General features: G+C 49.3%; 1 protein-coding gene across 2 annotated transcripts in view; it reads right to left on the reverse strand.

Moving 5' to 3' along the window:
* The window catches only part of LOC144829026 (uncharacterized), a 77,819-nt gene that overhangs the window by 48,865 nt on the left and 5,742 nt on the right, over nt 1-23,212 (reverse strand). Inside the window, exon 2 of one of the 2 annotated variants that reach the window (XM_078687740.1) lies at nt 1,306-1,388. The exons of the other annotated variant lie outside the window; for it this stretch is intronic. Coding sequence (XP_078543866.1) covers nt 1,306-1,317 — 12 coding nt within the window. The 5' untranslated portion in view covers nt 1,318-1,388. The remainder of the gene's footprint in view (nt 1-1,305; nt 1,389-23,212) is intronic. 2 annotated transcript variants of the gene reach the window in all.

Here is a 23,212-nt window from a genome sequence, read left to right on the forward strand (position 1 = left end):
TTGAGTTTATTTGTGCTGGGTGTAGTTTGGGCTGGGGGTTGTTTTGTTGTAGTTTAGTAGGCTGGTGGGGTTGGGGTAGTTTTATAGGCTGAGGGTGAGTCCGATTTTTTTTGCCGGCTGGAGGGGGTGGGTTGGGTTGGTTTGTTGGCTGGTGGTTGGGTCAGGAGTAGTTTTGTCGGCTGGGGTTGATTCGGTTTGTTTCACCTTCTATGAGCCTCCTCGGTGAGCTGCCCTATATCTCACTCCTGCCTTGAAGGGGAAGTAAATTGTTTCACCAAGTGTAACTCTTTCACTTCACATTGAAGGCCTGTAGTGGAGCGAGCTCTAAACATGATGTTTGTACAACTATGGGAAAGAGATCATACCCCTACTTTTTTTTTGAAGAAACTAAATTGATTGTCAACAAAATTGAGAACATCTCAATAATTTGCCCACTACTTATCCTTCTAAACTTTTAAACTAACATTGTAAGTTGGGAAGAAACCGCGGGGCAGATCTAAAAGAAACTAACGCAGCGCGATGAAGCAAGTCATTTTGCTGTGCTGCACTGCGTTAGTTTCAAAGCACAGGGATGCAACATATTTACAACAGTATGTTGCATCTCTCTGCTTCCCCTTGCGCTGGCACACAAACAGCTGCCATGCGCCAGCGCAGGCCTCCTTGCACAGTGGTGCAAGGATGCCTGCGTCATGGGGAGATTGTTCTTGTGCAGGAAGGGGCACCTTCTGACATTCTGACACATTTCCAGATTTACGATTTCTTGTAAATCTGGAAATGCATCAGTGGACATGGGTGTTGCGTGGGAACACCCATATCAACACCCATGTCCCGCCCCGAACACACAAAGTGGTGCATGAACTGGGGCGATACTTACGAGCACAGGTTAAGTCACGCAGAATGACTTCACTTGTGCTTGTAAATATCACTCAGCAGGCTAGGCCACAAGTGCCTCATGCAACTAGATGCACCGCGGCACATGGGGATTGTAAATCTTCTCCCATATATTTAGGTCCGATCATTTCTCAGTCATCAAACAAAAACATAGTTCAAAGGTCACTACAAAAACTCTTCTCGCTCCCTTTGTTTTTAGTAGGTGACACTATATTGTTTCCTCACCTGTTTTAAAACTTTGCATGTCTTATGTTTTACCTTTGTTCACCTGCAGCTTCTTTTAGAATCGGGACTTAACATGTGAATTTTCACTCAAATAGCAGTACTCATCTCTATTTCAGAAACTCAAATCCTGATAATGACAATTAAGCATAATACCTCATTTACACTTACAGGCATGAAATCAAAACTCACATTGTTGGACATCCTGAATTGAGTAAAATTCAAATTTCAAATGTGGTTGATGGTGCTCACTCAACTAGACTGTAGACAATTAACTAGGAATCAAGAGAGAAAAGTAATCAGTTGAGTCAAGAACTTCAGTTGTCACAATAATTTTGGAGCAAAGGATTCCATGAGCTCTGAAAGTCGGAGATCAGCGGCATAGCCTCCCATAGTAGGAAACAGTATACAATATATGCTTTATAAACACTGGAGATTCAAGACGGGTCTGTGAACTACGACCTTATTTTTTAACATGAATAATTTCTGATGTCTAAACGGGATTATAAGAGAAAGAACATTATCTCTATATCCAGGGTTCACTTCAGGGGAGGCGAGAGGAGAAAAGAAAACTTGATTCTCACCTATGCTGTTGTTATACTAAATCCCCAAATACCAAAATATTTCAATATCATTTCGCCAAATAGAATGAGAAAACACCTTCACTGCAATGTGCTGTACAAAAGAATTCCTCACTTCTCATCCCTAAAACCCAGACCTTAAGTTACTGTTTTCATAAAAGGATTGGCCTATATCAGAAACTGTGGGGATTCACATTTTCATCAAGTAACACTCCCTTTCTATAAGTGACTACTAGAAAATTGTCTAGACTTGGGATGAAACATGTTGGCCCTATGGAACCTTGTAAATTATTTTTAACTATCCAAAGTGCTTTTGTAACATGGAATCAGCTTCATTTTGCTATATGAGAATAATGCCCTAAAACATCACCTGCTTGTGACACAACTATTCTCTGTCTACTACAGCGTCATTGTTTAAACATATTTTTGGTTGCTTTTGAAGTTGCTCAAAGTGATATTTTATGAATGCAGGCCACCCAGTGCCCCTGTAATAGATTATGTGTGTGTGTGTATATCTTTGAACTGGATGTGAGGACAGGCTTATTGTGAGAGTTCAATGAGTTGGAGTTGGAGGGTGGAGTTGGAGGGTGGAGTTGGAGATGGAGGGAGGAGTTGGAGGGTGGATTTGTAGGGTGGAGTTGGAGTTGGAGTTGGAGGGTGGAGTTGGAGGGTGGAGTTGGAGTTGGAGGGTGCAGTTCGAGTTGGAGGGTCCTATTGGCTATGGCAATGCTTGTTGGTAGCAAGCAAGGGCAGTGCTGTTGTGGTGCTGAGTGATGATGTGGTTGGGCTGATTGAAGTGGCGGTGTATTAGAGTGATGTGGTGGTGTCAAAGAGTGATGTGGTGGTGTCCCTGAGTGATGTGGTGGTGTCCCTGAGTGATGTGGTGGTGTCCCCGAGTGATGTGGTGGTGTCCCTGAGTGATGTGGTGGTGTTCCTGAGTGATGTGGTGGTATTCCCAGAGAGATGTGGTGGTGTCCCTAAGTGATGTGGTGGTATCCCCGAGTGATGTGGTGGTGTCCTTGAATGATGTGGTGGTGTTCCTGAGTGATGTGGTGGTGTCCCTAAATGATGTGGTGGTGTCCCTGAGTGATGTGGTGGTACCCCTGAGTGATGTGGTGGTGTCCCCGAGTGATGTGGTGGTGTCCTTGAATGATGTGGTGGTGTTCCTGAGTGATGTGGTGGTGTCCCTGAATGATGTGGTGGTGTCCCTGAGTGATGTGGTGGTGCCCCTGAGTGATGTGGTGGTGCCCCTGAGTGATGTGGTGGTGTCCCTGAGGGATGTGGTAGTGTTCCTGAGAGATGGAGGGTGGAGTTGGAGGGTGGAGTTGGAGGGTGGAGTTGGAGGGTGGATTTGGAGGGTGGAGTTGGAGGGTGGAGTTGGAGTTGGAGGGTAGAGTTGGAGTTGGAGGGTGATGTTGGAGTTGGAGGGTGGAATTGAAGGGTGGAGTTGGAGGGTGGAGTTGGAGAGTGGAGGGTGGGTTGGAGGGTGGAGGTTGGAGTTGGAGGGTGGAGTTGGAGTTGGAGGGTGGAGTTGGAGGGTGGAGTTGGAGGCTGGAGTTGAACGGTGCAGTTGGAGTTGGAGGGTGGAGTTGGAGTTGGCGGGTGGAGTTTGAAGGGTGGAGTTAGAGTTGGAGGGTGGAGTTGGATGGTGGAGTTGGAGGGTAGAGTTGGAGGGTGGACTTGGAGGGTGGAGTGGGAGTTGGAGGGCGGAGTTGGAGGGTGGAGTTGGAGTTGGAGGGTAGAGTTGGAGTTGGAGGGTGGAGTTGGTGTTGGAGGGTGGAGTTGGAGTTGGAGGATAGAGTTGGAGAGTGGAGTTGAAGGGTGGAATTGGAGGGTGGAGTTGGAGGGTGGAGGGTGGGTTGGAGGGTGGAGGTTAGAGTTGGAGGGTGGAGTTGGAGTTGGAGGGTGGAGTCGGAGGGTGGAGTTGGAGGGTGGAGTTGAAGGATGCAGTTGGAGTTGGAGGGTGGAGTTGGAGTTGGCGGGTAGAGTTGGAGGGTGGAGTTGGAGTTGGAGAGTGGAGTTAAAGGGTAGAGTCGGAGGGTGGAGTTTGCGGGTGGAGTTGGAGTTGGAGGGTGGAGTTGGAGTCGGAGGGTGTAGTTGGTGTGTGGAATTGGAGGGTGGAGTTGGAGGGTGGAGTTGGAGTTGGAGGGTGGAGTTAGAGTTGGAGAGTGGAGTTGGAGGGTGGAGTTGAGTTGGCGGGTGGAGTTGGAGTTGGAGGGTGGAGTTGGAGTTGAAGGGTGGAGTTGGAGGGTGGAGTTGGAGGGTGGAGTTGTAGGGTGGAGTTGTAGGCTGGAGTTGTAGGGTGGAGTTGGAGGATGGAGTTGGAGTTGTAGAGCGGAGTTGGAGGGTGGAGTTAGAGTTGGAGGGTGGAGTTGGAGTTGGAGGGTGGAGTTGGAGGGTGGAGCTGGAGTTGGAGGGTGGAGTTGGAGTTGGAGGGTTGAGTTGGAGGGTGGAGTTGGAGTTGGAGGGTGGAGTTGGAGTTGGAGAATGGAGTTGGAGGGTGGAGTTGGATTGTGCAGTTGGAGGGTGGAGTTGGAGGGTGGAGTTGAAGGGTGGAGTCAGAGGGTGGAGGGTGGGTTGGAGGGTGGAGGTTGGAGTTGGAGGGTAAAGATGGAGTTGGAGGGTGTAGTTGGAGGGTGTAGTTGGAGGGTGTAGTTGGAGGGTGGAGTTGGAGTTGGAGGGTGGAGTTGGAGTTGGCGGGTGGAGTTGGAGGGTGGAGTTGGAGTTAGAGTTGGAGGGTGGAGTTGGAGGGTGGAGTTGGAGGGTAGAGTTGTAGGGTGGAGTTGGAGGGTGTAGTTGGAGTTGGAGGGTAGAGTTGGAGTTGGAGGGTGTAGTTGGAGGGTGGAGTTGGAGGGTGGAGTTGGAGGGTGGAGTTGGAGTTGGAGGGTGGAGTTGGAGTTGGCGGGTGGAGTTGGAGGGTGGAGCTGGAGTTGGAGGGTGGAGTTGGAGGGTGGAGTTGGAGGGTAGAGTTGGAGGGTGGAGTTGGAGTTGGAGGGTGGAGTTGGAGGGTGGAGTTGGAGTTGGAGGGTGGAGTTGGAGTTGGAGGGTGGAGTTGGAGGGTGGAGTTGGAGTTGGAGGGTGGAGTTGGAGTTGGAGGGTGGAGGTGGAGTTGGAGGGTGGAGTTGGAGTTGGAGGGTGGAATTGGAGGGTGGAGTTAGAGGGTGGAGTTGGAGGGTGGAGCTGGAGGGTGGAGCTGGAGTTGGAGGGTGGAGTTGAAGGGTGACGTTGGAATTGGAAGGTGGGGTTGGAGTTGGAGCGTGGAGTTGGAGGGTGGAGTTGGAATTGGAGGGTGGAGTTGAAGGGTGGAGTTGGAGGGTGGGTTGGAGGGTGGAGGTTGGAGTTGGTGGGTAGAGTTGGAGTTGGAGGGTGGAGTTGGAGGGTGGAGTTAGAGGGTGGAGTTGGAAGGTGGAGTTGAAGGGTGCAGTTGGAGTTGGAGGGTGGAGTTGGAGTTGGAGGGTGGAGTTGGAGTTAGAGGATGGAGGTGGAGTTGGAGGGTGGAGTTGGAGGGTGGAGTTGGAGGGTGGAGTTAGAGGGTGGAGTTGGAGGGTGGAATTGTAGTTGGAGTGTGAAGTTGGAGGGTGGAGTTGGAGTTAGATGGTGGAGTTGGAGTTGGAGGATAGAGTTGGAGGGTGGAGTTGGAGGGTGGAATTGAAGGGTGGAGTTGGACGGTGGCGTTGGAGGGTCGAGTTGGAGGGTGGAGGGTGGAGTTGGAGCGTGAAGTTGGAGTTGGAAGGTGGAGTTGGAGTTGGAGGTTGGAGTTGGAGTTAGAGGGTGGAATTGAGGTTGGAGGGCGGAGTGGGAGATTGGAGCTGGAGAGTGGAGTTCGAGGGTGGAGTTGGAGTAGGAGGGTGGAGTTGGAGGGTGGAGTTGGGGGTGGAGTTGGAGAGTGGAGTTTGGGGGTGGAGTTGGAGGGTGGAGTTAGAGTTGGAGGGTGGAGTTGGAGTTGGAGGGTGGAGTTGGAGGGTGGATTTGGAGTTGGAGGGTGGAGATGGAGGGTGGAGTTGGAGGGTGGAGTTGAAGGGTGGAGGGTGGAGTTGGAGTTGGAGGTGGAGTTGGAGGTTGGAGTTGGAGGGTGGAGTTGGAGTTGGAGGGTGGCGATGGAGGGTTAAGTTGGAGGATGGAGTTGGAGTTGGAGGGTGGAGTTGGAGGGTGGAGTTGGAAAGTGGAGTTGGAGTTGGAGGGTGGAGTTGGAGGGTGGAGTTGGAGTTAGAGGGTGGAGTTGTAGTTGGAGGATAGAGTTGGAGGGTGGAGTTGGAGGGTGGAATTGAAGGCAGATTTGGACGGTGGAGTTGGAGGGTGTTGGACCCGGCCTCATGGCGTGGTCCTACCCCTCCCGCATGGCGGGCCCAGGACGACATCAACCCGCCTCCGGACCTCGGGTGGCCCCTTCTGCCCGACCCTGCACGCCCCAACACCACAGATCCGGCTACCCTCCCGGATCCCCATCATCGGCCTGGCCCCCGCATAGGCCCATCACGACCGAAGCACGAGGCCGTGCCCGACTCCATCTTGGGCCCACCACGTCACGACCACGTGGCCTCGGCCCCAGCCTCGGCCCCAGCGAAGCCCAGACATCGAGGCACCAAGATCCACCCAGGTGGTCGAGTGGCCACTCGACAGATCCCGGAGGGAGAGGAGTTTCGATGGCCCTCCAGCCGTCCCCGGACGCCTGGTATCGATCGCCCTCCGGCCTCCCTGGGCGCTGGCTCCACCCCCCTGCAGGGTGTTTGGACACCTTCATCCCGGCCCCTCTGACCCCCAGGCGCGAGGGTCCGGACTTCAAAGACCTCCAGACCTATATCTGGGCCAGCCCTGGATCAGGTCTTCAGTTGTATCCTGGACTGGAAGCCCTGCTGACGCTGTCACGGCCGACACCAGACGAACTCATCTGTAACCCGACGACCATCAGAGAGCCTGCTGGCGCTGCCGCGGCCTACCTTGCTGAACCATCCGAGAGCCTGCTGGCGCTGCCGCGGCCTACCTTGCTGAACCATCCGAGAGCCTGCTGGCGCTGCCGCGGCCTACCTTGCTGAACCATCTGAGAGCCTGCTGGCGCTGCTGCGGCCTACCTTGCTGAACCGTCCGAGAGCCTGCTGGCGCTGCCGCGGCCTACCTTGCTGAACCATCCGAGAGCCTGCTGGCGCTGTCGCGGCCTACCTTGCTGAACCATCTGAGAGCCTGCTGGCGCTGCCGCGGCCTACCTTGCTGAACCCTCTTGTTAGCCTGCTGGTGCCGCCGCGGCGCGAACCTCTCGGAACCCCCCAGCTCGAGGATTGAGAGCTGTGCGTAGGGTATCCCTTCCTCCGCCCAGAGTAAGACAGTCCCGCTACCTTACCCCCCTTTACGAGACTTTCCAGATCCCTCGATCTGCTTGTACATACTGCCAAGAACCAGCAACCGTTTACTACTTATAAAGCTTGAGAACTTGACCTCCTGTGTGGTGTCCGTTTGTAGTGTTGTGATTACTCTGCTGTACGATCCTAGGAGAGGACCCTCATTCAGGAGGCCTCTCGGTAAACGCTCCGCTACTTCTCGACGGAGGGGTGGACCTAGGGGTGGTCAGTCAGACATCTTCTGTCTCCCCCGGGTCGCCTTTCTAACAGAGGGTGGAGTTGGAGGGTGGAGTTGGAGGGTCGAGGGTTGAGTTGGAGCGTGAAGTTGGAGTTGGAAGGTGGAGCTGGAGTTGGAGGGTGGAGTTGGAGTTGGAGGATGGAGTTGGAGTTAGAGGGTGGAGTTGGAGTTGGAGGGTGAAGATGGAGGGTGGAGTTGGAGTTTTGGAGTTGGAGGGTGGAGTTGGAGTTAAAGGGTGGTGTTGGAATTGGAGGGTGGAGTTGGAGTTGGAGGGTGGAGTTGGAGGGTGGAGTTGAATGGTGGAGGGTGGAGTTGGAGTTGGAGGGTGGAGTTGGAGGGTGAAGTTGGAGGGTGGAGTTGGAGGGTGGAGTTGGAGTTGGAGGTTGGAGATGGAGGGTGGAGTTGAGGTTGGAGGGCGGAGATGGAGAGTGGAGTTGGAGAGTGGAGTTGGAGGGTGGAGTTCGAGTAGGAGGGTTGAGTTGGAGGGTGGAGTTGGGGGGTAGAGTTGGAGGGTGGAGTTGGAGGGTGGAGTTGGAGTTGAGGGTGGAGTTGGAGTTGGAGGGTGGAGTTGGAGTTGGAGGGTGGAGTTGGAGGGTGGAGTTGAACGGTGGAGGGTGGAGTTGGAGTTGGAGGGTGGAGTTGGAGGGTGGAGTTGGGTTGTGGAGTTGAGGTTGGAGTGTGGAGTTGGAGGGTGGAGTTGGAGTTGGAGGGTGAAGTTAGAGGGTGGAGTTAGGGTTGGAGGGTGGAGTTGGAGTTGGAGGTTGGAATTGGAGGGTGGAGTTGAAGGGTGGATGGTGGAGTTGGATTTGGAGGGTGGAGTTGGAGTTGGAGGGTGGAGTTGGAGGGTGGAGTTGGAGGGTGAAGTTGGAAATGGAGGGTGGAGTTGTAGTTGGAGGGTGGAGTTGGAGGGTGGAGTTGGAGTTGGAGGGTGGAGTTGGAGTTGGAGGGTGGAGTTGGAGGGTGGAGTTGGAGTTGGAGGGTGGAGTTGGAGGGTGGAGTTGAGTTGGAGCGTGGAGTTGGAGTTGGAGGGTGGAGTTGGAAGGTGGAGTTGGAGTGTGGAGGGTGGGTTGGAGGATGGAGGTTGCAGTTGGAGGTTGGAGTTGGAGGTTGGAGTTGGAGGGTGGAGTTGGAGTGTGGAGGGTGGGTTGGAGGATGGAGGTTGCAGTTGGAGGTTGGAGTTGGAGTTGGAGGGTGTAGTTGGAGGGTGGAGTTGGAGGGTGGAGTTGGAGGGTGGAGGTGGAGGCTAGAGTTGAAGGTTGGAGTTGAAGGGTGCAGTTGGAGTGTGGAGTTGGAGTTGTCGGTGGAGTTGGAGGGTGGAGTTCGAGTTGGAGTTGGAGGGTGGAGTTGGAGGGTAGAGTTGGAGGGTAGAGTTGGAGGGTGGAGTTGGAAGGTGGAGTTGGAGTTGGAGGGTGGAGTTGGAGGGTAGAGTTGGAGGGTGGAATTTAAGGATGGAGTTGGAGTTGGAGGGTGGAGTTGGAGTTAGAGGATGGAGGTGGAGTTGGAGGGTGGAGTTGGAGGGTGGAGTTGGAGGGTGGAATTGGAGTTGGAGTGTGAAGTTGGAGGGTGGAGTTGGAGTTAGATGGTGGAGTTGGAGGATAGAGTTGGAGGGTGGAGTTGGAGGGTGGAATTGAAGGGTGGAGTTGGACGGTGGCGTTGGAGGGTGGAGTTGGAGGGTGGAGGGTGGAGTTGGAGCGTGAAGTTGGAGTTGGAAGGTGGAGTTGGAGTTGGAGGGTGGAGTTGGAGTTGGAGGGTGGAATTGAGGTTGGAGGGCGGAGTGGGAGATTGGAGCTGGAGAGTGGAGTTCGAGGGTGGAGTTGAAGTAGGAGGGTGGAGTTGGAGGGTGGAGTTGGGGGGTGGAGTTGGAGAGTGGAGTTGGGGGGTGGAGTTGGAGGGTGGAGTTAGAGTTGGAGGGTGGCGTTGGAGTTGGAGGGTGGAGTTGGAGGGTGGATTTGGAGTTGGAGGGTGGAGATGGAGGGTGGAGTTGGAGGGTGGAGTTGAAGGGTGGAGGGTGGAGTTGGAGTTGGAGGTGGAGTTGGAGGTTGAAGTTGGAGGGTGGAGTTGGAGGGTGGAGTTGGAGTTGGAGGGGTGGAGATGGAGGGTGGAGTTGGAGGATGGAGTTGGAGTTGGAGGGTGGAGTTGGAGGGTGGAGTTGGAAAGTGGAGTTGGAGTTGGAGGGTGGAGTTGGAGGGTGGAGTTGAAGAGTGGAGGGTGGAGTTGGAGTTGGAAGGTGGAGTTGGAGTTGGAGGGTGAAGTTGGAGTTGGAGTTGGAGGGTGGAGTTGGAGGGTGGAGTTGGAGGGTGGAGTTGGAGGGTGGAGTTAGAGTTGGAGGGTGGAGTTGGAGGGTAGATTTGGAGTTGTAGGGTGGAGCTGTAGGGTGGAATTGGAGGGTGGAGTTGAATGGTGGAGGGTGGAGCTGGAGTTGGAGGGTGGAGTTGGAGGGTGGAGTTGGAGGGTGGAGTTGGATTGGGGAGTTGAGGTTGGAGTGTGGAGTTGGAGGGTGGAGTTGGAGGGTGGAGTTGGAGTTGGAGGGTGGAGTTAGAGGGTGGAGTTGGAGTTGGAAGGTGGAGGGTGGAGTTGGATTTGGAGGGTGGAATTGGAGGGTGGAGTTGAAGGGTGAATGGTGGAGTTGGAGTTGGAGGGTGGAGTTGGAGTTGGAGGGTGGAGTTGGAGGGTGAAGTTAGAGTTGGAGGGTTGAGTTGGAGTTGGAGGGTGGAGTTGGCGGGTGGAGTTGGAGGGTGGAGTTAGAGTTGGAAGGTAGAGTTAGAGGTTGGAGATGGAGGGTGGAGTTGAATGGTGGAGGGTGGAGTTGGAGTTGGACGGGGGATTTGAGGGTGGAGCTGGAGGGTTGGGTTGGAGCTGGAGGGTGGAGTTAGAGGGTGGAGTTGAGGTTGAAGGGTAGAGTTGGAGGGTGGAGGTGGAGTTGTAGGGCGGAGTTGGAGGGTGGAGTTAGAGTTGGATGGTGGAGTTGGAGTTGGAGGGTGGAGTTGTAGGGTAGAGTTGGAGTTGGAGGGTGGAGTTGGAGTTGAAGATTGGAGTTGGAGGGTGGAGTTGGAGTTGGAGCGTGGAGATGGAGGCTGGAATTGGAGTTGGAGGGTGGAGTTGAAGGGTGGAGTTGGAGGGTGGAGGGTGGGTTGGAGGGTGGAGGTTGGAGTTGGAGGTTGGAGTTGGAGTTGGAGGTTGTAGTTGGAGGGTGGAGTTGGAAAGTGGAGTTGAAGGGTGCAGTTGGAGGGTGGAGTTGGAGTTGGGGGGTGGAGTGGGAGGGTAGAGTTGGAGGGTAGAGTTGGAGGGTGGAGTTGGAGGGTGGAGTTGGAGGGTGGAGTTGGAGTTGAAGGGTGGAATTGGAGAGTGGAGTTAGAGTTGGAGGGTGGAGTTGGAATTGGAGGGTTGAGTTGGAGGGTAAAGTTGGAGGGTGGAGTTGGAGTTGGAGGGTGGAGTTGGAGTTGGAGGGTGGAGTTTGAGTTGGAGGGTGGAGTTGGAGGGTGGAGTTGGAGGGTGGAGTTGGAGTTGAAGTGTGAAGTTGGAGGGTGGAGTTGGAGTTAGAGGGTGGAGTTGGAGTTGGAGGATAGAGTTGGAGGGTGGAGTTGGAGGGTGGAATTGAAGGGTGGATTTGGACGGTGGAGTTGGAGGGTGGAGTTGGAGGGTCGAGGGTGGAGTTGGAGCGTGAAGTTAGAGTTGGAAGGTGGAGCTGGAGTTGGAGGGTGGAGTTGGAGTTGGAGGGTGGAGTTGGAGTTAGAGGGTGGAGTTGGAGTTGGAGTTGGAGTTGGAGGGTGGAGATGGAGGGTGGAGTTGGAGTTTTGGAGTTGGAGGGTGGAGTTGGAGTTGGAGGGTGGAGTTAGAGGGTGGAGTTGAATGGTGGAGGGTGGAGTTGGAGTTGGAGGGTGGAGTTGGAGGGTGGAGTTGGAGGGTGAAGTTGGAGGGTGGAGTTGGAGGGTGGAGTTGGAGTTGGAGGTTGGAGATGGAGGGTGGAGTTTAGGTTGGAGGGCGGAGATGGAGAGTGGAGTTGGAGAGTGGAGTTGGAGGGTGGAGTTCGAGTAGGAGGGTTGAGTTGGAGGGTGGAGTTGGGGGGTAGAGTTGGAGGGTGGAGTTGGGGGGTGGAGTTGGAGGGTGGAGTTGGAGTTGAGGGTGGAGTTGGAGTTGGAGGGTGGAGTTGGAGTTGGAGGGTGGAGTTGGAGGGTGGAGTTGAACGGTGGAGGGTCGAGTTGGAGTTGGAGGGTGGAGTTGGGTTGTGGAGTTGAGGTTGGAGTGTGGAGTTGGAGGGTGGAGTTGGAGGGTGAAGTTGGAGTTGGAAGGTGGAGCTGGAGTTGGAGGGTGGAGTTGGAGTTGGAGGGTGGAGTTGGAGTTAGAGGGTGGAGTTGGAGTTGGAGTTGGAGTTGGAGGGTGGAGATGGAGGGTGGAGTTGGAGTTTTGGAGTTGGAGGGTGGAGTTGGAGTTGGAGGGTGGTGTTGGAATTGGAGGGTGGAGTTGGAGTTGGAGGGTGGAGTTAGAGGGTGGAGTTGAATGGTGGAGGGTGGAGTTGGAGTTGGAGGGTGGAGTTGGAGGGTGGAGTTGGAGGGTGAAGTTGGAGGGTGGAGTTGGAGGGTGGAGTTGGAGTTGGAGGTTGGAGATGGAGGGTGGAGTTTAGGTTGGAGGGCGGAGATGGAGAGTGGAGTTGGAGAGTGGAGTTGGAGGGTGGAGTTCGAGTAGGAGGGTTGAGTTGGAGGGTGGAGTTGGGGGGTAGAGTTGGAGGGTGGAGTTGGGGGGTGGAGTTGGAGGGTGGAGTTGGAGTTGAGGGTGGAGTTGGAGTTGGAGGGTGGAGTTGGAGTTGGAGGGTGGAGTTGGAGGGTGGAGTTGGAGTTGGAGGGTGAAGTTAGAGGGTGGAGTTGGAGTTGGAGGGTGGAGTTGGAGTTGGAGGTTGGAATTGGAGGGTGGAGTTGAAGGGTGGATGGTGGAGTTGGATTTGGAGGGTGGAGTTGGAGTTGGAGGGTGGAGTTGGAGGGTGGAGTTGGAGGGTGGAGTTGTAGTTGGAGGGTGGAGTTGGAGGGTGGAGTTGGAGTTGGAGGGTGGAGTTGGAGTTGGAGGGTGGAGTTGGAGGGTGGAGTTGGAGTTGGAGGGTGGAGTTGGAGGGTGGAGTTGAGTTGGAGCATGGAGTTGGAGTTGGAGGGTGGAGTTGGAGGGTGGAGTTGGAGGGTGGAGTTGGAGTGTGGAGGGTGGGTTGGAAGATGGAGGTTGCAGTTGGAGGTTGGAGTTGGAGTTGGAGGTTGGAGTTGGAGGGTGGAGTTGGAGTGTGGAGGGTGGGTTGGAGGATGGAGGTTGCAGTTAGAGGTTGGAGTTGGAGTTGGAGTTGGAGGGTATAGTTGGAGGGTGTAGTTGGAGGGTGGAGTTGGAGGGTGGAGGTGGAGGCTGGAGTTGAAGGTTGGAGTTGAAGGGTGTAGTTGGAGTTGGAGGGTGGCGTTGGAGTTGTCGAGTGGAGTTGGAGGGTGGAGTTCGAGTTGGAGTTGGAGGGTGGAGTTGGAGGGTAGAGTTGGAGGGTAGAGTTGGAGGGTGGAGTTGGAAGGTGGAGTTGGAGTTGGAGGGTGGAGTTGGAGGGTAGAGTTGGAGGGTGGAATTTAAGGGTGGAGGGTAGAGTTGGAGGGTGGAGTTGGAGTTGGAGGGTGGAGTTGGAGTTGGTGGGTGGAGTTGGAGGGTGGAGTTGAAGTTGGAGTGTGGATTTGGAGGGTGGAGTTGGAGGGTGGAGTTGGATTTGGAGGGTGGAGTTGGAGGGTGGAGTTGGAGGGTGGAGTTGAAGGGTGGAGTTGGAGGGTGGAGTTGGAGCGTGGAGTTGGAGGGTGGAGTTGGAGTTGGAGGGTGGATTTGGAGGGTGAAATTGGAGTTGGAGGGTGCAGTTGGAGTTGTAGGTTTGGAGTTGGAGGGTGGAGTTGGAGTTGGAGGATGGAGTTGGCGGGTGGAGTTGGAGGGTAGAGTTGGAGGGTGGAGTTGGAGTTGGAGGTTGGAGTTGGAGGATGGAGTTAAAGGGTGGAGGGTGGAGTTGGAGGTTGGAGTTGGAGTTGGAGGGTGGAGTTGGAGGTTGGAGTTGGAGGGTAAGTTGGAGTTGGAGGGTGGAGTTGGAGGGTGGAGTTGGAGTTGGAGGGTCAAGTTGGAGTTGGAGTTGGAGGGTGGAGTTGGAGGGTGGAGTTGGAGTTGGAGGGTGGTTTTGGAGTTGGAGGGTGAAGTTGGAGTTGGAGAGTGGAGTTGGAGGGTGGAGTTAGAGTTGGAGGGTGGAGTTGGAGGTTTGAGTTGGAGGGTGGAGTTGAATGGTGGAGGCTGGAGTAGGAGTTGGAGGGAGGATTTGAGGGTGGAGTTGGAGGGTGGGGTTGGAGTTGGAGGGTGGAGTTAGAGGGTGGAGTTGAGGTTGGAGGGTAGAGTTGGAGGGTGGAGGTGGAGTTGGAGGGTGGAGTTGGACGGTGGAGTTGAAGGGTGGATGGTGGAGTTGAAGTTGGAGGGTGGAGTTGGAGTTGGAGGGTGGAGTTGGAGGGTGGAGTGTGGAGTAGGAGTTGGAGGGTGGAGGGTGAAGTTGGAGGGTGGAGTTGGAGGATGGAGTTGGAGTTGGAGGGTGGAGTTGGAGGGTGGAGTTGGAGTTGGAGGGTGGAGTTGGAGGGTGGAGGTGGAGTTAGAGTTGGAGGGTGGAGTTGGAGTTGGAGGGTGGAGGGTGGAGTTGGAGTTGGAGTGTGGAGTTGGAGGGTGGAGTTGGAGTTGGAGGGTGGAGTAGGAGTTGGAGGGAGGAGTTGGAGGGTGGAGTTGGAGGGTGGAGTTGGAGGTTGCAGGTGGAGGTTGGAGTTGGAATTGGAGGGTGGAGTTGGAGGGTGGAGGGTAGAGTTGGAGGGTGGAGAGAGAGGGGTAGGGAGGAGAAAACAAGAGAAGCAGACATCAAAGGAAGGGTGTGCGGAAACGAACATATGGGGTGTGAGTGAGCGAAAGTTAATTGCTGTAAGAGGGGGAGCAGGAAGTGAGGCCAAGCGCACGCTGGCGAAAGCAGTCTGCTGCTTTTAAGTCAATGCCAGATGCCTGCTTCGCACTTTAATGCCTCACATGCACTGGCCATAAACCGCATTCCAGAGGTCTTTGGTAGACTTTTCTTTTCCCCTTACTATAATCTCGCATTGCGATTGCTTACGTAATAGCTAGGCTCGACCTAATGAGGGGCATCAATCAGATCAAAACTATTTTATTCATAGTGACTTGCAAAACCCACCACAAAGATTGTGTCCATATATTAACATTGAAGGCAATGCTGAACCATCTACTGCCCTAACCTGTGAGGGAACATTCTTAGTGATCAAAGGTATCTCTAATGATTGTCCAAACTTGATAAACATATAATTCCCTGAGACACCTAAACCTGACCTGAAGTCCTGAAACCAATTCACCTTGTTCATTGGATAAAATAATTTTGTTAGGAACTGCTACATGAGTAATCAATCACTACATAGTATTAGCTGCCTATTTTGTGACAAACGGCTTATCTTCACTCAACAAGGCAGCACCATTTATTGTCGAGGCGCTCAGTTTTCCACTGGTTGTAACCTTTCTAACTGAAGGCATCTGTATTTGACTCTTGAAAATTCTATGTTTACTGTGACAATATTTTAGATAATATCCACATTTACCACAATACAAACACATTCTTTGTACACATCTTCTTTTCGTTTCTTCCTTTTGCAAAGCTCATATCATAATAAATTGCAAGGATTAAAAATAAAAAAAGACTGTTATGAACGGAGGTTTGCTCCCTGGGGCGGGGCCTATGTTGGCACCGCGAATGTCACATCTGCTGCTGACAACGCCAACAATACGATGCAGTGCCAAACGATGCCAACTACTAGCATGCAAGGGGAAATTGCAAAAAATGATTCAGGATGCAGTCTGACACTAGGGAATATTCTCATATAAAGAATCAGCGTCTAGATAGAGTCTCTACCAACTAAAGCGTTATGGAATGTAAGTAACTTGTTCGTCAAGATGTTAGTTATCACCTCTGTTGTAGGTAGGGTCAGGTCAAGGACCTCCTCAGACCCTAGGCACCACAGACATAGTTCATAGGGATCTGTCACAGACATTGTTTTTCAACATTCCCTGAAATGTTTAAGCCCTGTTGTTTTGGTAGGTGACATATTGTCCCTGGGACTCTGAAAAAGAATGTTTTGGGAGAAAAATAGTCGTCAAAGAGAGGAGGAGTAAGCTCTGTTTCCGCCTCAAAAAGCATGTATACAAAGGAACTGACATCAGCACGCCTGGATGGTGGTTATTTACACCCAAGTCTTCTGGAGTGGAACAACGTCAGCACGGAGTTGCACAACGTCATCTACTGGTATACAAGAGTACTGCTGCTTTTAAATATCTGGATCCAGTCTGATGCCTACCAGAAGCCTTAAAACCATTAGAGAAATGGGGTGACCCGAAGGTACTGGACCTGGGTAATGTATTAGTATAAACAAACAACGGTCCGAGACCTATATATTTCTAAACATGCAAAAAATCAAAACTTTTTCAATTAAAAGGCGTATGTTATTTAAACAACCCTGCTCAATCAATGATGAACACATGGAAAATAGGCAACAGCAACAAACTCAAGATATATGCAATATTTTTAATCTATTGTCAAAATGTAGTAACGAAAGCACTATTCACAGTATTATGTACTATTCCTTATATACATTGCCCCGTATTTAGAGCGTGCAGTAGAAAAAGAGGTGTCAAAAAGAGCGTGAACGTGGTAAGGAGAAAGGAAAAAGAATCACACAGATTTGTAAACAATTATTCTAAATCATTCAACATGAACACCAGCCAATGAAGGCCGGAGCAGTATATATCCTGGCCACTCCAATTAGTCAGCACAATTTCCCTTATTTTATTCCAAAACATAAGATGTAAAAAATGTCTGCACTATATCATAGAGGGAGATATAGTTAGTGGTCCAGGTTTTTAGTAAATGTCGTCGACGTTTCGACTCGTCTTGCGGCCTTGCGGTGGGTTATGCCTGGGCCATGCGAGTCTTCTTCAGGACAGGTGGGACGGGACAATAAGGGATCTCATTGATGACCCTATGAGAGATAAAAACCCATTAGGGTTGGGGATGTTGCCTAGTCACTTAAAACAAGGGCAGGATTACAAGAATGCTTACCCTTCTAGGGATATAGTGGTCTCGGTTCCCACTCCAATTGGCTCAGTCCTTTTTGAATCCAAGAAATTAATCCAAGTATTCTGGAAAATTAATGAGGAGCCCATATTTAAAGTCATGTACTTAACCTAATGTTCATATCAGGCAAGGAATTATAAAATAATTACCTCTACAATGTTGTTTAGGTTTCCTATCCAAGGTGGATTTACATGTGCCACTACATGTCTTTAGAAAACTGGTTCCAACCATGGGTATTGGACACTTTCAATTTAAATTTGGTCGGGCAAGTTAGCCTAAGAAATGAAAGGAAGACCAAAGAGTAAGGGGAACACCCACAATTGTGGCGCTTCACAAAAAGGACTGGTTAAAGACACAATGTCAATTACCTGAGATAGTTAATTGTGTGGCTTAAAGTTGGTCACTGTATCGATGAATGCAAAATCAGGCAGCTGAAAGAAGAACCCATAGTGAATGCCTATTATCGATCAAAGTCTAACACAAGCAATCCTATCGAGTGGGTAGGAATCACGTGGCGTGCTTACCGTGGATTAAGGCCAGAGGTCCTTAAAAAACCGCACGCGTCTATCGGAAACCACAAAAGAAATGCTCGGGAGTGAACCGGAACATTGCCTAGCAACCTACTTTTGTTGAATTCGGACCCCTTCCTGCTCGCGGAAAGCGAGGAAGGACTAACCCGATGCATGTACAGGCTCCGTTGTTCGAATTGAAACAAGGGTTACGGGCAAGGGGACGGATTACCCTCATCGTAATGCGCGTCAGGGTAGTGTTTTGGGGAGCGCTAGAGGTATTTTGTTATTTACCACCACCGATATTGGTGATATTACGGTGTATGAAATGAGCCTAAATATTGATGGATAATAAGCACACACCACTCCTGGCTGAGTGTATAGACAAATAATTGTCTATTGGCCAATTTATACCTACTTAACATGCATTGTTAACGAGCCTTGATAGAATATGTGGCGGCCATTTTAGTTTGGGAAGACCGATATGTCAACATAATTCCCATCAATATGCACACAATTTAAAAACCATATTTACAACAGCATTTCATATGGCAATATTTACAAAACAGCCACTATTCCATACTTTTTACAAAATACATTAACAGAACAAACAAAAAACCAAAATACAGTGTTTCATATAGTCATTATCTGCAATAGCTAAGGGGAATTAGAGAATTGCCACCTGTCTGTTAATTTCCTCCAATTCGTTAAGTCCCTTATGTGCAGTGTCTAGAAGATATATCCAACGACATTCTCTTCTACTCAAAATGCTCTGAAGTTCACCTCCTCATGGGTTAACATGTACCTTTTCCACCACCCACCATCTAATGCTTTCAGGTGGATGTGCAAATGTCGTAAAATGTTGCACGAGTGGGGCTCCCACTGTCTTACACCGTATCCGACTAACATGTTGAAGAATCCTGCATTTAACTCGCTGTATAGTTTGTCCCACGTACATAAATCCGCAGGGGCACAAGATGGCATAAATTACCCCTGCGGTGTTGCAGTTACTATGTGCTTTCAACGTGTGTGTCTGATCGTTGTGTGAGAAGGTTATGCATTCGATGGTGAGGGAGCATGCTTTACAGTTTCCGCATTTTTTATGTCCCAATACTGGCGGTAAGCCCCATAGTGTGGTTTGGGAAGGAACCGATGTTGTAGGGAGGAGTGATTTTATTAGGTGGTCCCTAATACTCTTCCCTTTCCTAAAGGCATGTAAGGGTGTTGGAAGTCCACCCACTTCGTCTTGTACTAGATGCCAGTGTCGATTTATGGCTTTCTTAATCTGGTTGCTTTTGGTATTAAACGTTGTCACACAAACTAGCCTTTCTTCACCTTTGTCCTTTTCTTGTACCGTAAGTAGTTGGTCCCTATGATTGTGCCAAGTTCGCTTGCGTGCCTTCTTAAGTAGGCGTAAGGGGTAACCCCTCTCGCTGAGTCTGGCTATCAAGAGTGATGACTCGTCAAGGAAGGAATTGTACTAAGAAGGAGGATTTCTTTGACGAGTCATCACTCTTGATAGCCAGACTCAGCGAGAGGGGTTACCCCTTACGCCTACTTAAGAAGGCACGCAAGCGAGCTTGGCACAATCATAGGGACCAACTACTTACGGTACAAGAAAAGGACAAAGGTGAAGAAAGGCTAGTTTGTGTGACAACGTTTAATACCAAAAGCAACCAGATTAAGAAAGCCATAAATCGACACTGGCATCTAGTACAAGACGAAGTGGGTGGACTTCCAACACCCTTACATGCCTTTAGGAAAGGGAAGAGTATTAGGGACCACCTAATAAAATCACTCCTCCCTACAACATCGGTTCCTTCCCAAACCACACTATGGGGCTTACCGCCAGTATTGGGACATAAAAAATGCGGAAACTGTAAAGCATGCTCCCTCACCATCGAATGCATAACCTTCTCACACAACGATCAGACACACACGTTGAAAGCACATAGTAACTGCAACACCGCAGGGGTAATTTATGCCATCTTGTGCCCCTGCGGATTTATGTACGTGGGACAAACTATACAGCGAGTTAAATGCAGGATTCTTCAACATGTTAGTCGGATACGGTGTAAGACAGTGGGAGCCCCACTCGTGCAACATTTTACGACATTTGCACATCCACCTGAAAGCATTAGATGGTGGGTGGTGGAAAAGGTACATGTTAACCCACGAGGAGGTGAACTTCAGAGCATTTTGAGTAGAAGAGAATGTCGTTGGATATATCTTCTAGACACTGCACATAAGGGACTTAACGAATTGGAGGAAATTAACAGACAGGTGGCAATTCTCTAATTCCCCTTAGCTATTGCAGATAATGACTATATGAAACACTGTATTTTGGTTTTTTGTTTGTTCTGTTAATGTATTTTGTAAAAAGTATGGAATAGTGGCTGTTTTGTAAATATTGCCATATGAAATGCTGTTGTAAATATGTTTTTTAAATTGTGTGCATATTGATGGGAATTATGTTGACATATCGGTCTTCCCAAACTAAAATGGCCGCCACATATTCTATCAAGGCTGGTTAACAATGCATGTTAAGTAGGTATAAATTGGCCAATAGACAATTATTTGTCTATACACTCAGCCAGGAGTGGTGTGTGCTTATTATCCATCAATATTTAGGCTCATTTCATACACCGTAATATCACCAATATCGGTGGCGGTAAATAACAAAATACCTCTAGCGCTCCCCAAAACAATACCCTGACGCGCATTACGATGAGGGTAATCCGTCCCCTTGCCCGTAACCCTTGTTTCAATTCGAACAACGGAGCCTGTACATGCATCGGGTTAGTCCTTCCTCGCTTTCCGCGAGCAGGAAGTGGTCCGAATTCAACAAAAGTAGGTTGCTAGGCAATGTTCCGGTTCACTCCCGAGCATTTCTTTTGTGGTTTCCGATAGACGCGTGCGGTTTTTTAAGGACCTCTGGCCTTAATCCACGGTAAGCACGCCACGTGATTCCTACCCACTCGATAGGATCGCTTGTGTTAGACTTTGATCGATAATAGGCATTCACTATGGGTTTTTCTTTCAGCTGCCTGATTTTGCATTCATCGATACAGTGACCAACTTTAAGCCACACAATTAACTATCTCAGGTAATTGACATTGTGTCTTTAACCAGTCCTTTTTGTGAAGCGCCACAATTGTGGGTGTTCCCCTTACTCTTTGGTCTTCCTTTCATTTCTTAGGCTAACTTGCCCGACCAAATTTAAATTGAAAGTGTCCAATACCCACGGTTGGAACCAGTTTTCTAAAGACATGTAGTGGCACATGTAAATCCACCTTGGATAGGAAACCTAAACAACATTGTAGAGGTAATTATTTTATAATTCCTTGCCTGATATGAACATTAGGTTAAGTACATGACTTTAAATATGGGCTCCTCATTAATTTTCCAGAATACTTGGATTAATTTCTTGGATTCAAAAAGGACTGAGCCAATTGGAGTGGGAACCGAGACCACTATATCCCTAGAAGGGTAAGCATTCTTGTAATCCTGCCCTTGTTTTAAGTGACTAGGCAACAGCCCCAACCCTAATGGGTTTTTATCTCTCATAGGGTCATCAATGAGATCCCTTATTGTCCCGTCCCACCTGTCCTGAAGAAGACTCGCATGGCCCAGGCATAACCCACCGCAAGGCCGCAAGACGAGTCGAAACGTCGACGACATTTACTAAAAACCTGGACCACTAACTATATCTCCCTCTATGATATAGTGCAGACATTTTTTACATCTTATGTTTTGGAATAAAATAAGGGAAATTGTGCTGACTAATTGGAGTGGCCAGGATATATACTGCTCCGGCCTTCATTGGCTGGTGTTCATGTTGAATGATTTAGAATAATTGTTTACAAATCTGTGTGATTCTTTTTCCTTTCTCCTTACCACGTTCACGCTCTTTTTGACACCTCTTTTTCTACTGCACGCTCTAAATACGGGGCAATGTATATAAGGAATAGTACATAATACTGTGAATAGTGCTTTCGTTACTACATTTTGACAATAGATTAAAAATATTGCATATATCTTGAGTTTGTTGCTGTTGCCTATTTTCCATATGTTCATCATTGATTGAGCAGGGTTGTTTAAATAACATACGCCTTTCAATTGAAAAAGTTTTGATTTTTTGCATGTTTAGAAATATATAGGTCTCGGACCGTTGTTTGTTTATACTAAGAAGCCTTAAAACAGCAGCATGTCATGCCAATTTTATTTGCTCTAGCATCATCCATGTAGCCATGACTGTCACAGCGACCTGTTGCTTTCATTGAATCCCCAAGTCATACTTTGAAACCATTCAGTAAAAGGTGGAAATCCATTAAGGAACTATTTGTCTCATCATCTTAAGAAAAGAATGGTAATTATCCTAGCTTCTTTCTGCAATGTCTATGAAAATCTCAGTTTTTGTCAAGACTGTAGGGAAGGATTATGCATAGTTTAAAGCGTACTCACCACCGACTGTACTGCATAGCTTTAAAATATAACCACTTAAACGCAGAATACCCACACCACTTGACATCCTTGAAAATGTTGTCCAATCTAGTTCCCACTACCAGGGCTTTTAGTGCCTTGGAAACTCCTGTCGAGTGTGGCTCAAACCTGCAAATTTCAACCCTCCCTTGTTCAATCATCCACCTGATGCATCTGTTTAAGGCAGATTAAGACATTGTAGTGCCGACTGGTCTTGATTCTGTTGTCCTCTTGAAAGTTGTATGAAGTGTGTATCAATAGCAAATTGATGTTGCTAGAAAGCATGTAAGAAAGTCTAAAGACACTGGAGGAAAGGTTTTAACTCAAACCCTAATAAGAATGCCATTTCCAGATTTTAAAACCTATAAAATAGCCATTAAAACAAATCATTCGACTCACTTTGTGCTCAGAGTAATCAGTTCACCTCTCGACTAGACAGATTTTGGAGATTGTTAGAGAGTTTGGCCCACTCACTGTGAAAGATGTAAGTCTCTGCCCTCCTACACTTTATACAACCAACTCTATCACTTTTTAGCAGGAAGCATTTTAGAAATTAGCTCACCCTCTGCAGGCCCCTCAATAACATATTAACTGGACTCTACTTCTCAAGGAAACACTTTTATGCGTTTTAAGCCTATAAAATAGGAAGAGCTAATTGAGCAGCTGAAAGAGATATTATCAAGATCTCTTCGGGATATCTGTAAGATGAAGATCATTCACACAGTTTGTGAAATTATTTGAATTAAACTTACAGAATGAATGTATCAGGCCAGGTACCTAATGGGTGGGAAAATACTGCTGTCTTTGGAGCATAATTAAAGTTTAGTTCAATTACCGACCTGTATCATTTTTATCGTTTGCCACCAAACTGATGCAAAGCCTGGCTAATAATCAGTTATCAAGTTATTTGGAAAATAATTGCACAGCCCGCAACAATCAGGTTTTAGACCAATGCACTCCTCTGATTAAGCCTTGACGTCCCTGTTGGATGCCCTCCATCTGTTGGATTCCTGATTCTTTTAGGCCTTTTGGCTTCTTTTGAGTCTGTTTCCTATTCAGTGCTTAACACGGATAAAATCAAACTTAGTAGTGGGCAACAAACTAAACAGCTGGGCTAACAACTGTTAGCTGGATAATCAATCATATAAGTCAAATATCACACGAGTTCCTCCAAAAGTTTCTTTAACCAATAAATGATGAAGTCGGCACAATCTGGAGTGTTATCAAAGGGTAAAAAGCTTTAGAGCAAGGAGATCTGGAAAGCCCATCTTGCTGCAACATTAGGATTCAAGGTCTTGCGTGAGTGGGAAAAGAAATTCAGACTTACATTCAGAAGCTACTCCCACACATCGTGAACAACATTGTTAACATGCACTGTACATACATATGTTCGAATGTTCCTCACCCATTACTGTACCCATATGTGATGAGTTCCAACACCTACAGGAGTCCTGCACGTGTCTTGCATAATTATGTAATGATTATTTTGCCTCCCACTACTGTATCCCTCTTACCCAAAATTGTGAAGCGCTCCGATACCTGTAAGGGTCACGTTGGCGCTATACAAAACTTTATAAACAAATATTTGTGCCTTGCGCATCAGACTCAAACATTTTACCGCTGAACTGACTCTGTGAAATATCTAGTCTGTTATGTGACTTGTTCACCAGCCATTAATATTTTGCTATGTATGACTATAAGGGAGAGCCATTAGCATGAATACTGAATTCCAAGTCCTGTTATTGCTATGACAGAAAAACTGGGAGAAAAACGTTGTTTCATACTGTTGCAAACTGATAAATCAG

Source organism: Lissotriton helveticus, chromosome 4_1 (assembly GCF_964261635.1).
Source record: "Lissotriton helveticus chromosome 4_1, aLisHel1.1, whole genome shotgun sequence".
Taxonomy (NCBI): domain Eukaryota; kingdom Metazoa; phylum Chordata; class Amphibia; order Caudata; family Salamandridae; genus Lissotriton; species Lissotriton helveticus.